Source organism: Embiotoca jacksoni, unplaced genomic scaffold (assembly GCF_022577435.1).
Source record: "Embiotoca jacksoni isolate LCO1_2020_lvr unplaced genomic scaffold, fEmbJac1.0.p SCAF_7, whole genome shotgun sequence".
Lineage (NCBI taxonomy): Eukaryota > Metazoa > Chordata > Actinopteri > Embiotocidae > Embiotoca > Embiotoca jacksoni.
In genome coordinates, this window is record NW_027185425.1 from 4,599,265 (window position 1) to 4,617,970 (window position 18,706).

Consider the following 18,706-nt stretch of genomic DNA (forward strand, 5'->3'; position numbering starts at 1 on the left):
ACACACACACACACACACACACACACACACAACATACACATCCTTTAGCTCAGAAACACATGGCCATATTTTGTATTTTAAACAGCACATAAAATTCGTTAAGTGCGTTAAAGCGTTCTCAAGTTAAAAGCGTGGTTTTTGTAGTAGGATACCAGTATTTAGGTGACCCTGTGCTGTGCTGGCTGCAGAGCTGCGTAGCATGCTCGTAGGCTGAGCTTGGAGAAAACTACATTTCAAGAAAGTATGGTTTTAGCTGTGAAGAACTGACGTGATGCTGCTTTATCTTATTGCTCTGATTGAAGTTTTATAGCCAGCAAATGTCACTGAGATCTCCCAGGAAGCTGAGTGAAATGTCCAACAGTCTCTGCCACCTGAGCTGAAGACCATAATACTGGCCGAAGACACGAGATAGGTCACGTTCGATTTCTTCATACAGCATCAACACCACATGTTCTCTACGCCATTATATTTGAACCTTATTGTTATGCTTCGTGTCCTGAAGACCTTAGACCCACATTGACAGCTAAAAACTGGGTCTCTGAGGTCAAATTGAGCACAGACACAAGTGACATCACTATGCAGGATAACATAGTGTGCATTTGTTTTGTATCTTTATTTTTGTATCGCAATTATGGTTGCACTCAAAATTATATAACTTATATAACATGAAATACATCTGCATGTTGTGTGATTGCAATGCTGCACGGTCATTTTGATATGTTTGCGTCTTCATTAAATGAGCATGCTGAGTGTCTGGCAAAGGGAAGCATTTCATATTTTTCTACATATTTTAAAAGAAAAAAGTTGCAGTGAAGTTAATTTCACACACCGGGTCCAAATAATTAGGAATCAGACCCAAAGATAACAAAATCAAGGCAAATAAATATAATTATGATAAGACCCTTCATGCGTTATTTACAGTATGAGACGCTGCAAGAGCATTCAATTTCCTATCTTTTTAGGTTGGTTTTCACCATGGAACTTACCAAAACTGTTCCTGTCTGGTGCTCTTCTATAAAAGAGTACAGTTAAATGTATTCAAAGATGAGTGCAAGGGAGAGAATGGAACTCTAGCCCCACAATAGCATATATATATGCATTATATATGTGTAATCTGCATCATAGCTATATATATTTTTTAATCCAATTAGAATTTTGATGCACCTGTAAGCACAGTCTGACAATTATGCAGGGAAATTTCAGTTTTATATTTACAGTTCAACTGCCTTTAGATTTTCTACTTTGCATTATTTTGATATTCTTTGCCACTTATTTCAAATTATCTCCCTTTTTTTCAGGAACATGATCATCAGCCTAAACATCAAGTTGAATGTCTTGAGCGTTCTGCAGGTTTGTTGCTTAACACAACTATCTTTGGGATTATAATTTGGCAGATTTGCAAGGTTTTACATGTCGGGCTGTGTGAAGTGACTGATGCTATTCATCCAGTTTTTTTTTTTTGGTTGGGATTGACCCAGAGTCACGGGGGGATAAGTGGTTTAGGAAGAGAGAGTGAGGAGCTTCCTGTGAGTGAGGCCAGAGGGAGATACAGGGGAGCCTCTGCGCCTTCCTGTCTCAGTACGGTGGGGAAAAATAAAACACGTTGCCGGGTCATTTATTTCCACAGCACCATTAAATCATGACATAAAGACACAAAAACACACAGGAACGCACACATACACAAAGACCCAAACACATGTACACACACACACACACACACACACATGCACACACACACACATACACGCACACGCACACACACGCTCACGCTCACTCAGCGCTCCTTTGCCATTTCTCACCCGACCCCACCAATGAAAACCGATATTTGAAGTCTATATAGATTTCCTTAATCAAACAGTAACAAAGTGCACACACTACATTAATCTTTATGTATGACAGAGGTATCGACTGGGGGTCCTATGAGCCAAGAGGTGAGTGTATTAGATGGTGCCAAAGATGGATTGACTATCAAGCTCTTACCCATTCTGCATTGCAGCAGGATCATATGTTAACGCCATGCCAGTCTGAAAGAGAAAAACAGGAAGCATGCAGGATTAATCACAAATTAAGAGATCAATCAGAATGAAATATGTAAAACAGAAATAATAAACAGCAGGAATGACAAATGTGACCATTGAAAAGACATTTCAGGTCATAAAATTAGTCATGAAACAACAACTTTTTTCTTTTATTCACTTTTTTTGCACATTACAGTTGCATGAGAAGATTGTATGTTTTTATATTTGAGTTTTTTTTAATGGATTAAAACAAGGGCTATAATGTGATAATTAGGGAGCTGCTTTCCAGATTTTGTCAACATTGGACAGACTTAGGCTGCTTCCAGTCGTTCAGCTAAACTAACCACCTGCAGACTCCATCTTCATATTTTGTGTTCAGATATAATAGCATTATCAATCTTCTCATCTAAATCCTGGCAAGAAAACAGAAGTGTATTTCCCAAAACAATTATTCCATTACAGCTTATTAACAGGTGCACATAGGAATCCAAAACCTGAGAAGGAACCAGAACTCCTGCTCACTATCAGCCACTTGTTCGAACTGTATTAAGTCACAGCATTTCAGTGTAACCCTCCATTGGTGTGTTATGTATGTCACTGGCTAAGCTGTTCATATATTCCCCCACCAATGTCACCGAGATAATTTGCTGTACATTTATTGTACTTGGGGAATAACGTGATTTAGACCTTGATTCTTTTTGTTCAAAATAAATGAAATCTATATCAACTCATTTCAAATTGGAAAAACTGACAAATGACAAAGCCAATGTGGGAGAAAGCTTAGTCAATAGGACAAAGTGAATTAGTATTGAAAGGGCCTCTTTTTCTATTTCAATCACGTACAATCATGTTTTTATGAATGAGAGGAAATGAAGAAATGCCCTTTGGAGAGAAAAGGAGCGAGAGGAAAACCAAGTTCCTTGTCTGGTGATGGTGTGTGCGTGTGTGTGTGTGTGTGTGTGTGTGCGTGTGTGTGTGTGTGTGTGTGTGCGTGCGTGCGTGCGTGCGTGTGTGTGAGGCCCTCTTAGAGTCCAGGAGAGAAACCTGTGAGCCGCAATCCTTCATTTGCATTCCTGAAGGTTCTCTCCCGGAGGAGGGCTAATCCGATTTCTTTTAACGGGAGGCTGCTGAGGATGGCAGATTTCATCAGCATACACACACACACACACACACACACACGCACACACACACACACACACACACATATGCGCGCGCACACACACTCTTTTCTTGCCCTTCCCTTTCCCTCACCTTCCCTCTCCTTTCCTTCTTCAACATCTTGTGTTCTCCTTTCTCTCCTTACCTTTCTCTCTTCATCCCCCACTCTCCTCATCTCTTAATCTACCCCTCCCCTCCCTCCACCCCCATCCATCTCTCTGTACCCTTTTTGCCCTTGTTACTCCAGAGGGCTAACTACACCGAGCTACACAGTTAAGGGAATAGTGGCTCAGAGAAGCAGGGGGATCAGTGAGCCTGGACCAAACTGTCGAGAGTGAGCAAAAACAGAATCTCCAAGTGAATAAGCCCTTCCTGGACATAGGGATGGTTGGACATAGGTGTGTGTGGTGGAAAGCCTTTGTGTTCAGTTTGTGTCAATGTATTGATACATCTGGTTTAAAAAAAAAAAAAAAAAAAAAAAAAAAAAAAAAGCTTTAAGAGAGATTTTATGTAAAGTTGCAAAGGCTGGACGAAGATGCTTGCATTCGTTTTCTACATTATTTGCGTATTTTGCTTCAGTGTCTACGAGCGTCCTTTTCTGTGACTCCATATACCCAAAAATGTGAGATCACAACAGTCTCGCTGCATGCCTGTCAGCATGTTTGCGAGTGTGTGTTCACATGTGTGTTAATAGCAGCGGCAGACATGGCCAGCTGTCTGGCGAGGCTGATAACTCCCCTAAGTGCCGCCCTTGGTTCCATGAGCTGATGAATTCTACAGCAGAGAAGCTCCTGACCAGGAACCCTGCACAGCCAGTGACTGATTACTGATGCAGCCAGCTTTTGGCTCTATCACAACGAGGGGAAAGGAAAAGACATAGACAGGCTGTGCATGTGTCTGAGCTTGATCCAGGACTGGAAAAAAAAAAAAAACGTTACACTGTACAGGCCCTGTGAACAAAGCCTCGGCCCTGACTTGACTTTCAAAGGTGGAGTAGCTATTTATTGCAAGCATTGCAAGCTTCCTCAATTTATGCAGTAAATATGATGATTTAACAGAAACTTTCTGCCAAGACATTATGAATTTCTAATAATCTCTGAATACCAACACCGAAAAAAAATATTTGCGACTGTATGTACAGTAAAGTGCTCAAATGTAGCAGTGACAGCTGGATTCAAACAAAAAAAAAGTGACTCGGTTGCGTCTTCTTGGAGTCAATCATTAATTCAAGTTTAGCAAGTTGTGAAGAATTATTTTGCATTAATATCTTTATGACTGTGCTCTTGGGTTTACAAAATGAATATTTGTCTTGCTAATATAGTCTCAGTGCAAATGTAAATGTAAATTGTGCACCAAAACAGCAGCTTTTTCTTTTTAAAGTGCAGTAATATGTATGTAAATGTATGTATGCAGAACTAAGTTTAATACAGTTCGTAAAAAGGTTGAGGACATTTTATGTGATCAACTGTAAGGACACCTGCTGTACAGTTTTTATACAGGAAAACAAAGCTGGGCAATAGTCTCTGTGTCCTCATACACACACACACACACACACACACACACACACACACACACACACACACACACACACAAAAACACAAACACACGGACATCTGTCAGGCTTTCACACCGAGTGGAAAGCCGGATGTTTTTTTTTCATCTACACTCATTCCCCCAGAGTAGATGCTTGAGAAGTGTGACTTTGAAAGTTTTTTTTGTGTGTAGGAGTGTGTGTTGGTGAAAGAGAGTGAGGACGTGAAAAGAGAGAGCGAGGGTAGAAAAAAAAAAAAGAGCACCCATGGCGCTGGTGTCTGTGTGCGTGGTGGAAAGAAAAAATGCAGTGACTAATATGTTTGTCAGCATGAGACAGCGAGAGACAGCACTTTCTAGACTCCCACTTTGGGTAGTTTACAAGAAAATCTGTCATATATTTCTCAATCCTCACCACCAGCCACCCTGCAGCACTCAACCCCTTGTAACTCCTGACTGATAATGCAATGTGTTCCCTCTCTTTTTCTCTCTCAGTCTCAGTGAGTCACTTTCTCTCTCCATATGTTGCTGTGGGATCTGGGAAGACTTCAAACACAGAGAACTGCTAGAGGGAGGGTGCACTTGGAAAAAAAAGACAGAAAGAAAAGGAAGAGAGTGATGGAAAGCAAAAAGATACAGGCAGAGTGAGATCAACTGGAGAGAGAGCAGGTAGGGAGACGTAGAAGGAGAGAACAATGGATGGTGTGGGCTGTTGCTCCCCTTCATCTGCCTGCCACAGGGAGCGAGGTGAAGAATGGCCTCAGCTCTGATAAACACACTAACACGTGATGCCTATCTCCCATCTCCCCTGCCCACAGCTGATCAATGACCACATGGATGCACACACACATGAAACACACACTACATTTGGAAGGGCTTTTGTATTGATTACGTAAGTAAAAAAAAAAATAAAAAAAATCATGCTATCAGATCAGCCAAACCGTATCTGCAGGTGATCTCACTTGCACTGCGACCAGATGTGTGCCAGGTGTAAATATAGTCTGTACATATGAACCACACTCTTAAGGGGAAAACAAAATCACTTGAAAGGTCTTCTAAAGGTTTCTGCTATCTCAAGAGAGCCTGGCAAAGCTGCAGACGTCAAGTAGAGTCCACGCAGCTGCAGCATTTGAGATTTGCCATGTTTGTTGACCAAGTCAACCAGCTCCACCTACTGAATTTAAATTAAATATTGAGATATTTAATTATCACACTGTAAGATAAAAGGTAGTTCATAAAAATAGACACACCTCATCTTATAATATCCCTTAAGTCAAATATTGCCCTGGAGAGTTTGAAAGCTAAAATAACCTCAATTAGTAAAAACCTCTTCAGTCTGAAGGTCTAAACCTCACACTGTTTATCTCAAGGATAGCAAAACAACAACACACACACACACACACACACACACACACACACACACACACACACACACACACACACACACACACACACACACACACACACATAAAAGCACACTGGGGCATGTTCTGCTACATTCATACACACACACACACACACACACACACACACACACACACACACACACACACACACACATAAAAGCACACTGGGGCATGTTCTGCTACATTCATACACACACACACACACACACACACACACACACACACACACACACACACACACACACTGCCTTGAACTCAGGCAGCTACACTTCGGCCTCTCAGTCATGTCGTCATGCTATAACACAGAGTAATGTGGAACATTGAAGGTGGAGGGCACCAGAGAGGGTGACTGAGGGGAGGGAGGGGGGGTAGGGGGAGGAGAGGGGTGGGGAAATCATGCAGCGGACGGCACAGGAAGACAACATGAAAAACTTTCAAAGGAGACACAAACACCTGCACACCGACTTTGATTTGAGTTTGAAGGTGTGCGCAGACAGAAAACTGAGCAAATGTTTGCTTTCATTTGCATTTATTTGCTCCGCAGAGCTACCACACTGTACCAAGAGTGGAGACGTAAGCTGTAAGCCAGCTAGCAATGGACGCAGCAGCCGTGTCTGTGAGAGGGTGCTCGTGTGTTTTTGTTGAGCTCAGCCTCTGGCTGGACTCCGAACTCTCCAGAAAAACTCTGGGTCTCTCTGTTATTTCCCCACTAGTCTCTCTCCTTTTCCCTCTGGCCTCTGTATGTTTATTAAGTCCCAGGATACACGCAAACATTTTCACTCAACTTGAAATTTCACGTTCGTTTCTTTGTGTCAACTCGCATCGTCCGGGGCCAATTCGCATTTTGATCGCGCTCTGTCTCAACACACAACTTGTGTATGTCTCTGCTTTCTGAACGTTAACTTGTAATTGAATTTCTTTTTCATGATGAAAAAGCTGAAATCCTATTTATAGCCAGTGGGTTTGCATGCTTGTTTGTGTGTGTGTGTGTGTGTGTGTGTGTGTGTGACACCAGTCCTGTCTGCTAAAACTCTTTTCCAAACTATCTTTACACTGTAAGCAAGCATTGTTGCCCAGGTCATATGTTTGTTTTGTAAAGATGTGTCTCCTCTCCGCCGTACCTCTTTCTGCAGGCATCTTTTGGCCCAGGAGAAGCATTTTTTTGATCAGCGGTAATTGCACCCACCAACCTGACCAATGTTTATTGTTTGTTGCCTCGGCATGCTGTTATTTTCTCTCTGCTCTCTCGTCACCCCAAATGGTCGAGGGAAATGGCCTCCCACCTCTGATTCTTGTTCTATTGGAGGTTTCTTCATGTTGAAAGGGAGTTTTTCCTTCCAGCTGTCGCCCATGTAGAAATTGTTGAATGTTGGGTTTCTCTCGTTAATCTTGTAAGGGCATGATCTCACTATTCAAAGTACCCTGAGATGACTTACGGCGTCATATGAAGAAAATTGAAATGAAATGAATTGAAAGATGGCAGATATATAAGCAAATTTAAATGCACAATATCTGCAAACTGTGCACTTCCACGGGAAAATATTATTCCTGAACATTCCAGCAAAATGCTCACTTTTAGTGTCGTCACTTCAATGTTACAACAACTAAAGCACAATTAAGACTTTTATGGTTATATGAAGGCAAAACAAAGCACTTGATACGAGCAAATTAGTACTATATAAACACATTTTACAGGCTAAAGGACCAGTGCTACGTGGCAAGCAGCTGTTTTGAACCTAGGTCAAAGACCATGTGTGTGCACTGTCTGCAATGCAAAGGATGTCGGGGTTGGAGAATTAATACAGCAAACGGATTAAAAGGGCGTTTCCTGTATTTTTGGCAGTATCCTTATTGCACATTCAAAATTGAAGCATCCAAACACACAAACACGGTCACACATCCACAGTCATCTCACTTTACCCTAAGTCAACTGAGCTGATCCTGTCAGCGTGCGGGCCTTCGAGGGGGATGTAGCAATGTGATTTAGGTTAAACACGCCTCACTGGCTTATAGGTGCTTGGGCTGCTGAACATGTGATGGACAGACACACACACACACACACACACACACACACACACACACACACACACACAGCTAGTGCAGTACTCCACCTACCTCTTCCAAAACACACACACACACACATACTGCATCTCCACCACCCACACAGACACACAGAGAGCATGTGTTTTCTGAAGGACAAACATTTCATCTCCTGGTCTCCCCTACGTTGCCGTTTCAGCATAACTGTCATCCTCACTGAATGTGTGTGGGTGCAGATGCATGCGTGTATTCTCTCCCCTCTATACAGCCCAGTCTGAAGCGCTTCTCTTCCAGTCTCCTCTGTGTGTCCTTTCCAGTATAGCTGCTTGGTAGCATGTGAAGAGACTTTAACCTTGCCTCCAAATGTTACCGCGATAGATCCAATTTCAGTTTTCCCGGCATTCTGGTGTATGGCGGAAATATATGCGTTCAGTGAGGCGTTTGGCTTGAGATGCAATTTACATGACAGCTCATATACATCCGGGGGCAGCTTGTTCGATATCTGAGGTATTTTTCCTTTTCTTTTTGAACATCGCCATAGCTTTGAGTAAATATGAATGACAGGCAGTAATGGTTTACATAACGCCAGATGTTGCGGCCAACTTCTCTTGGGGCCTTGTGAGCAGGGTGGGGTCTGTTCTTAGAAATACCATTACCCCAGAGGTAAACGCCTTGTGCAGAACATCATCATAATGAATTTTAGAGAGTTCTGCTGACATATTTTGGATAAATTCGGTCCCTTAGATATCAATTCATAATAAATGTTTGCTGTAGTATCGCAATTTGCTCTCGTTCTGGAGGCAGTTTGTGAATCTGTAAAAGACGTATAACAGTCACAGAACTATGCAATCCTTCAACTTTTAAAGTTTGAACATGCAAATTCCATAGAAGTAGCTCATATTGATATGTTACTACATTTCTTTTCTCTGTTAATTATTATTTTTGCTACGTGTGAACGCTGGTGAAGGCAAGGTAATTCCTAAGCTTGTTTTTACTAGACCCAAATTTGTAAATATATGGGTCTGGCCAAGCTCCATTGGGGATTGTTTCCAGTCATTGAATCCTAATGGGTGAATTTTGAAACCATAGAAGCAGCCTTTAACCAATTACCATTGACCCGCATACACAGTCTGTGGTGTGCCAAAATTCCATCATTGCCCGTGTTGTTGGACCAATTAGCGACCGCTACTGGTTGTTAATGGGTCTGCTCTTCAGAGTCGCTGAGTGAACCCTCATGTTTCCAGACCATAATCACAGCAAAGACTGAAGCTGTGAGTCATAAATGGGTGCATCCAGGCTAGTAAATTCTCTTAAGTGAGGTAAAAGTAAGGTTTGTTGCAGAATATAAATAAATATAAAGATATGAAGGTTAATTGGCCGCCATGGTAAAAGCAGTTTATCATCATGAGGCTAATTTGTTGTTTTTCGCTGCATATTGGAGATGCATCCTGCTGCGTTCATCAATGGATGGACTTTGCTTAATGGTCAGGGAGGCATTGTTATTTTTTTTTTTTAAATGACTTACATGGGGGCTGGCTGTAAAACCTGCCTCTTCCCCCCCTACTACAGGTTGATGACTTTGAAGGGGTAAAAGACATCCAACAGTTGGTGGAGAGCAGCAGAGACATCAAGGAGGAATAGCTGAGACCATTCTTGAACAGAAATGTTACAATGTGAGCTGACTGCTCCTGAAAAAACAAATAAATGGACCTTTTTGTTTATTGTGATTTGTCCTGGATACAAATTTATATTAGTGGGTTTTGATGCAGTTTAATAAAAAAAACGTTTAAGGTCTGTATGTCATGTGATTCCATTACTTTACATTACCTACAGAACAAACCTGAAGAAGTTGGATGTGGCTTTTGCCAAAGAAGCATATATGAGGCAGAATTTAAAATAAATCCCAAAGATCTGGTGTGAGTTTAGTTTTGCACTCAACCCTGAACCAACACCTTGTGGAAGATTTTTTTTCAGTTGTGGGTGAGAAAATAAACGGGATCTGAATCCATTTCACACTAGTGTAACATCTTACCTCGCCTTCTCTGTGCCACGGCCTCCCGTTCTGAGGGTACTTGCTCTGGCTTTGGCGTTTCTTCTGCCCTCCGTCAGCAAATTTGCACAGCAAAGGCTCCGTGGGAGCTGCAGAGAAAAAGAGAGAGATAGGACAAAATCATGTGAGGAGGACTACATCGTGTGACCCTCAGTATGACGAACACCCTTTTGAACTGTGGCTTTTTTCTCTTCTTCTTCCATCACATCTCTCTCTCGCCCTTCTCTCCCTCCCTCCCTCCTTTCTGCCTTCCTATGGAGCTCCTAGACAAATTCCCAGACCGTCGATGTTGGCAGGCCCTCCCTATCCTCGCCCGGGCTGGCAGCCCATGAAAGAGCATTGCAGGGTATTGTTGAAATAATAATCACAGTAATCGCTCTTGTAAATACCTCTGAGATGGTAAGGCAGGACCGCTCTGTCAGCCAAAGCTTATTTCTAGAAGGCGTTCCTGTTCCTGACGCATAATCCCTCCGTGTTTTACTATAACAGCCATCTCCTCTTTTATTTGAAATTTTATGTCTTTTTCCACTCAGCAACCATCAGTGTAAGCACCTCACTGGGCTGTGTTGTTTGAGGAAAGACTGAAATACTGTAGATATTAATTGCGGTGCAAACACTAGGGGCAGTCTAATCATTTTTAACAAAAATTCCCTCACTTCAGATCACATCAGCAGCAGCAGCAGAGGTGCCACCTCGTCTTAGTATCAACAGCCTTGTGGATGCATAATTACCAATAAAAGGTAGATGAAAGTGTCTCGGTGACCTACATAGCTATAAAGATAACTTCTCAAAGGGCACTTTCTCACACTCGAGCTGCAGGTGAGCACCGAAAAGAGACAAATACCAATTCAGGTAGAGCACTCTCCTGATGAGATAGTGTGGAGAGGGAAAAAAAAGAAAAAAAAAAAAAGCCTGAGAAACGGGTGGCTCTCTTGGATCTTCGCAGTGTCCATCCCCTTTTCAGTTTGCGTCGGCGAGATCCGAATCTTTCAAGAAGCAGACAGATGAGAGACGGGAAGAGAGACAGTTGTATAAACCAGTAGACCTACAGGAGTGCAGACAGAGTAAAAAACAATAAGCAAAAAGAGGAGAGGACAGTGAAAGATAAGGGAAATGGCTGGCTGAGAGGGAAAAAGAGAAGCAGAGTGCCAACCTATACCAGGATCAAACAGCCGCAGCGTGGGAGTGCTGTACACTTCAGCGATAGTACAGTACACACTGAGCTGAGCGAGCTTGTCCAAACACTGAACCACGGCTGCCCTGCACCTGGTGGCTTAGGAGGGAACCTGACGGCTCTCCTGTCATCGCATTCGCATTACAGGCCCGGCAGCTCGTGACACAGCCGCTCTGTGACGACACAGGCCATTGACGGGGCTGTCTGCAGGAGGTTGAGCTAACGGGACCTTTCATCACGCTGCGCCAGCGATGACACCCACCGAGAGAATTGTTGATGCTTTAATCTCCGCTCCCAGATGTTAGAGGTGGCTTGATAATAACGCAGACATCACAAGACAGACAGGAGGGAAAGATATGCTGTCAGGATTGACAAGACAGCGGCAGCAACGAAACAACCTGATGTGACGTGAACTCATGACAAGGAGGTTTTCCAGTTGATGAAATAACTTAATTATCTAAACGGGCGATTTGTTTCTTTCGTTTAATTTAACTTTCTCACATATCAGCACTGTAACTGCTGCCGAACGCAGAAGATAATTATTTGTTAGTTACAGTAGGTGTCTGAGATGCAAATGAGAAGAGATTTGTGGAGTTAACAAATTTGTTTGTGCGCTTATGTGGCTAAAGGGATACTACGGGGCTAAACACATGCAAACAAACTTTCTCTAGAAGAAAGAAAAAAAACAACTAAGTGTGTTTATGTGCCTTTAGGGTCTACTATGGGACCAAACTTTTCAGAGTCAGCCCTGGAGAATGTAGCTGGGAAGGGAGAGTGAGAAAGACGCTACAGAAGAAAAACAACAAAAGCTCTTCCAAACCTCTCCTCTGGCACTCTGGGAGATAATTAGCTATCGGAGAAATTTGGAGAATCTGACACAGAGCACGCTGACGTTCCCCCTGTGACTACATCCCAAGTTCCCACAGCGAACTAGCCAAATTTGTATAAGACTCGAGCCCAAGATCAACACCTCACACCACCCCAACCACCCAGCCTGTGAACACACTCACCCCTCTGTAGCCCTGACACACACACACACACACACACACACACACACACACACACACACACACACACACACACACACACACACACACACACACACACACACCCTCTTCCTGCCCTTAAAGTCTCCCTGCTCTCACCCTCGAAAACACACGGAAATACACACAGACACACACACAATACAAAACTACCACCAACCTTACAACCCTTCTCGGACCTCTCACCACACACCGTCATCACTGGCAAAGCTCAGAATAAACGAAGCCACTGACTGTACATTCTGGGTTGTTGATGCTGCATCTTTAGTTCACAGGCTCCAAGTATAACACATTTCACTTTGACTTCAGAATAAGTGCTGTGTGTGTGTGTGTGTGTGTGTGTGTGTGTGGTGTGTGTGTGTGTGTGTGTGTGTGTGTGTGTGTGTGTGTGTGTGTGTGTGTGTGTGTGGGTGGGTGGGTGGGTGTGTGTGTGTGTGTGTGTGTGTGTGTGTGTGTGTGTGTGTGGGTGGGTGGGTGGGTGTGTGTGTGTGGGTGGGTGGGGGGGCTTAAAAAACACAAAAAACAGGTGTGAACCAATTTGCTGCTCTTTAATGATCCAAAATCATGGGAACAAAACATGAAGTACTTTTGGTCAGAGGTCAGCAACTGCGGCTAACAAGGTGCTCCATGGGAACCCCTAATTGTTTTTTTTGCAAGTTGCCGTAGGAACTGGTAAACACGTTAACGAGGGGCGACCGCAGACGTACGCACATGCCTGCGTGCACGCCAAGACCAACCACAGTCACGCACACATGTACGCACACAAAAGAGGAACAGTGCTGGAGAGCGAGAGTCAGATGCCTCCAGCCTCATTTGATCACAGCCTCGGCTCAATCACGCTCCTCGCTGGCTCTGAAGAGATTGTCATGGCTTTCTGCTCATCAATAGACGCAGTAAAATGAACCAATAAGTGCATGCAGATGTACTTCTGTACAATTACAATAGCAATTTAAATTGAGGCTTGTTGCAAGTTTCACTTATTAGCGCTGCGTGCATCAGTAATTATTTGCTGTTCCAGTTGTTTCCTATGAGCCGGCATCTGGTCGACATCAGCCCTTTGGCTGCAGACAAGCGCCGTTTCTCTCTGGTATCTGTAGACAAAGAGAGCTCGGGTGCTGCGGACGGTCTCGCAGAGCCAGCTGAAAAACATCTTGGTCCATGAATGCAAATCAGTACGAGCATTATGAAACACCAGTTTGAGCATGACATGCAGTCATTTGCTGCTCTGAATTGGACCGTACATCTGTTGGGCCTGAATGGTGAAATCAATGCAGGAATGCCCCAGCGTTGCAGAGGGGCTGGGTGAAAGGTTTTGCTCAGTGAAACAGGCAGCTTTTCACCATCAAGACAGTTACAAAAGAGGCCTCTCACAAGGGTTTGGAGTCAAACCGGGCCGGCCTCGCTTTGCTCTCAGAGTGTCCAAAACTCTTGAGAGGGCAAACAGAGAGAACTGTTCAGCCACAAAATATGTCAGTCTGAAAAGCTTCAGTGAAAGGAAGCTTTCAACTTCTCAATGACAACGCCGGTTAAAGGTTCCTGCAGGTTCTTGGCTTGCAGTTTCAATGATCTAAGCATTTCTGGAAAAAGTCTTCAGACGGCTCTCTGTGTTTTGCAGCACGGACATGTTTGGAGAAAGTATGGAAAACGAAGAAAGAGGAAAGTATTTTCTTATATTTTCTTGGAATTCTGCTGTGCTCTGATACTGCTCAAGGGGATCACTAATTGGATCAACAACTGTCTGATTCCCCTCAGCCGGCTTGACCTGTCTGCCCAGAATGAGGAGTGGGAGGAGAGAGAGACATAGAAAGACAGACGGATATATGAGGAGAAAGAAAGTGCAAGGGACGGCGTTCTAGAAATAGATGAAGAAGAAGGAACACAGGGATGAAAGAAGAACACGTGGCAGGTGGAGGGGACAATCGAGAAGGGTCACGGGTCAAAACCAAAGCAGAGTTGCATATATGTCTCCATTTTTCAGAGTCCAACAGACAAGCTCAGAATGGCTGCCAACCGGGGAAGCAGGCGGCGGCAGCAGCTTTCCTACAGGGAGGGCTTTGACGGATCCCAGTCGATAGCTCTCACAACTGCCACGCTGGCCTCGCATCCTTCAGCATGGAAATGAAGACAGTCTGCCAGCCGTTTTGCTGACAGGGACGGCACACGCTGCTCAGTGACACGGCCCAATAAATGGAGAGGGGCGCTGAGAGGAGAGCGAGGCGGAGAGCGACACAAAGAGGAGAGGGAGATAGATGGAAAGACAGATACGGTGTCACAGACGGACCAAAAGATATGAGGAGACTGTGACAGAAAGAGACAGAGGGGACAGAGATTCGCTGAGGGTGGAAGTGACAGGCGCAGTCCCGTCCCGTCCCCCCTTCCCCCCCCACCTCCTCCAATCCATACTGTACAGCTCATCTAGCCGAGCGGGATGAGCGCAGGGAGAAGGATGTCAACAACACCTTCGCTTCTCACCCTGCATCTGCTACACATGCTCTCCGGCTATTGATCAGCTTTTGCTCAGACTGTTCCATAGAGGGCTTCTTGCAGCACGGCAGGCAGTTCAGGCCCGAGATGATATTATGGATTACGGGAAGGGAAATGGAGGGAAGAGCCCTGGATGCGGGCGGTAGAAGCCTGATCGATGAGCTATTGCACACTTAACAAGAGTAATGCTATGTAGGGAGTCTCTGACATGCTAATCCATCTCTCACTCTCTCTGTCCGTCTACCTCGATCGCATTTCTCTCCGTAGTGGTTATCTCCTGTCTGCCTTTCTCTCTTCCCATTTCTATCTATCTATCCGTCCTTCCTCCCTTCCTTCCTTTCCTTCCCTTCCTTCCTTCCCTCCCTCCATCCATCCATCCATCCATCCATCCATTTATCTATTCATACGCCATAGAGCACTGATCCTCGACCACATTTTGACAAATAAACAAAGCTGATGGATGAGATGAGCTCCATGTGTGTCTGGCACTCAGTCAGTCTATAACGCAGCAGACAACAAGAATTGATTGAGACCATCTTATGGGAATAACAATACCTCAAAATGTGTTTTTTTTTTCAAAGAATATGCAAAAATCGGTGGGAAACGATCCAACAGAAAGGTGAACAATATTCTGCTTAAAACACAGTCGTAATTATTTTAGCAGATGAAAATATGGTTTGAATATAATTGCGCCTTCAAGTAGTGATACTGAATTAATCTGCTCTTACATTAAATTTGAGAGCAGCAAGTGCAGCGCAGCGCCAAACAGGCGGTGGGTTTCCAGCTGCTAGCCAACTCCTGAGAGACGAGCTCTGAGGTACCAGTTAAATGAGAACTTCATTTTAGCTTAATCAGCTAATTCCACTTGCCATTCCCGACACTGAGGTTTCCATGGTGAGTAAATAACTGAGAATAACAGAGCAGATAGACGCGTGTGAGCGAGTAGAAGTAAGTGTATGTGCGTTTGCCAGCCCCAATGAATGCCTCACAATCCGACATCCGTATATTAAAATAACATTTATACAAGCAGACAGTCCTCACCGCATTCATTCCAAATGGCATATTTGAGTGTCGCCGGGTCCTGCAGTCAGCTGCAACGTTAAAGTGGTGGTGGCAGATGTTTCTAATGCTAGAGCCACACATGCTGCGCCACGGTGCCAACATCTTTGTTGCTCCAGTAGGTCTCGGTATCGCTGGTCGCTTTGCACAGCTGGCCAGGGTGGCAATTACAGTACAAGTGGCCGCAATGTGGTTGTTTCAAAATTGTAAGACTATGGTATGAGATTGAAAGCTCTATTTGTAGAATGGATTCGAAATAAGATCCCAGCTAAGAAAACGCCACAATGCGCAGCAGGAAACGCGAGCCAGTACGTCACAGACGAATCCGCAAGCAGCGAGCCAAATGGTCTTGAAAATGTTGAAGACGTGTAACAATCATCCAAAATGCTGCATTACTTCTGCCCCGCTGAACTGATGAAGGAATTATCTTTGAGAAGAAAACATTCACAACTTACTGACTGACTTCATGACTGACTGTTATTGATCATTCAATAACTGTTATTACCTGGATGACTGAGGGTCTTTTTTGGCCTGCACACGTTTTTGAAGACTGGCTGGTAACAAACTGGGAACAAATAATACTGGACTTGTCAAACGTTTTCATGTTTTGCAGCAAAGAGATTAGAAGAAAAAAAAAGGCACCCACTTTAGACCAAAACACATATAATGAATTCAAATAGCATTAAAGTATTAAACTAGCCAAAATGTGTCTGTTTTTAAGGGAATTACAAACAAGTAAACCTTGTGGTATGAATCCAGCTCTGGCCTTTAGAACCGGCTGCGGTCGAGGGACTTCAGAGCTGGTATTGCTGGACTTTGCCTGCTATGTGGGGGTTGAGTTGTGCTTCCACTGTCTGTGTCGCTGCCTGTGTGGGCAGACAGTGGAGCCTGCTCTGTCCCTGTTAGCACAGTATTATAACACTGCCAACGCCTCCAGTGACCCGTGAAACCTCCCATCTATAGAGATGAATCATACAGATGGGCGCTTTGTAATTCAACAGAGCTGCCCATCTACCAGACCTACAGCAAATATTTCTCAGTGTATATGACACCGTATCAGAATCAGAATAAATCAGCTTTAAGCTCCGAAAGTACACTTGAAAAAGTACAGTGTACTCCATTGTTCTGTGGGGTTTTTTTCTTGTCAGGGCTTCATTATTTACATCAAGCACAGGAACTTGAATGCATATTAGCCTCTTACTCAGCCCCGTAATGTTACAGCAAATTATTTAGGTTCATTTATCAAGGTGAGGATTTGCTGAGGGAGGGATTTTTGAGTACTGCTCAGCTTGACATTCACAGAATTACATACATTCACACTCAGACTGCATGACTAACAGCCCTCTTCTATTGCCCAGGATGAAACTGAAAAGCAAAAGTGGATGTTGTGTGTTTTGCTAAATAGTTTCCTGCCTCTCAGTGAATTTCTCAGATGATTCAGGGATTCAAGCTTTTGATTCTCTTGTTTAAAGTAGGGTTAAATAATCTTGAGGCTACCACTGCCTGAATATTGATCATGAAATTTGAACACAGGCAGAATATATGTTACAAACACAAGAGATCCTCTTCAGTTAGAGTAGCATGCCGAAGCACACAAAAGGCAGCGTGTCTGTTAACTCGGTTTCCACCGTAGGGGCTTCCAGTAACAACGGCATGGACAGGAAAGAAAATGAAATTACAGCACAATAAATGAATTATCAATAAAGAGCCCTCAATACTGTATCTGAGGGAGGATCAATATGCCACAGCTGGGCTGCAATGTGGGCCCAGGGCTGAGGGCAGGCCTGTAGCTGAGGGACAAGTCGGATCGATAGTGTCACTGGGGGTGATTGACGATCAATGCTGCCAGTGACGTTGATTTATGATCAATGAAAGCAGGGCACCCGACTAATAAGGGGGTATCGGGTGGAGGGGGATGGTGTGTGAGGGGGATTCCATAGCGTCCCCTTTACTGTAACTGATTGGGGATCGATGAGGAGTGGCACCACGGCTGATTAGGGATCAGGCGAGTCTGTGGCAGAGGCAGGCAGCTATGTGTGAGAGGATTTGGTTGGCTGCGTGGAGACCAGCTCGTCTGAGCCGAGCAGAGCTGCACAGACTGTAATTAAAGCTGTGCTGAAAGGAGCTTTCCACTGTTTGATAGAAGCTGCAGGTGCAGCTCTCTTTGCTCTTTCACTTTCAAAAGAGCAGACACACACACACACACACACACACACACACACACACACTCACACACACACATACATACATACAGTATACACTCTGTTCACTCAGAGATGTACACACACAACCGAAGACAGCACAGGAAGGTCTGCACTATTCTCTACAACTCTCCCTCACAAAAAAATCTATTACTCTCATCGACATCCTTTCTACTTGTTTTCTCACAGTCTTCAGCTGTCTTTAAAAAAAACAACAACATAAGTGTCATTAATTAAAATAATGAGTCAAAAAAAAAAGTGCAACTGAAAACAGATCATTTTGTCTTGTTTCATTTCAGTAATATAATTTCCTCGTGCTGTAAGTTGCTATTCGTGTTACATATGGCTTTTTAAACTTTTTGTTTCTGTCTTCAGGTTATATTAGAAGCTAATTTTATGAAGTAATTTGTGATACTTGCTCTTGATTAACTGAACATGAATCTCACCTGTATTGGACGGAGACGTGTTGGTGTATTTGTTTTAAGGAGAAGAGTGATGTCAAGCATCTCTTGTGAATTAAAATTCCAGATGACCATCTCTCCT

The 18,706-nt window shown here is 43.8% G+C and overlaps 1 protein-coding gene across 5 annotated transcripts in view; it reads right to left on the bottom strand.

The window, feature by feature from the left end:
* Window positions 1-18,706, bottom strand: part of rbms3 (RNA binding motif, single stranded interacting protein) — a 277,717-nt gene that overhangs the window by 30,253 nt on the left and 228,758 nt on the right. For all 5 annotated transcript variants that reach the window (XM_069177075.1, XM_069177076.1, XM_069177077.1 and 2 more), the window contains 2 exons: window positions 10,185-10,291; window positions 1,981-2,024 (listed from right to left, as the gene is read on the bottom strand). In XM_069177075.1, the coding sequence (XP_069033176.1) occupies window positions 1,981-2,024; window positions 10,185-10,291 (151 nt within the window). The remainder of the gene's footprint in view (window positions 1-1,980; window positions 2,025-10,184; window positions 10,292-18,706) is intronic.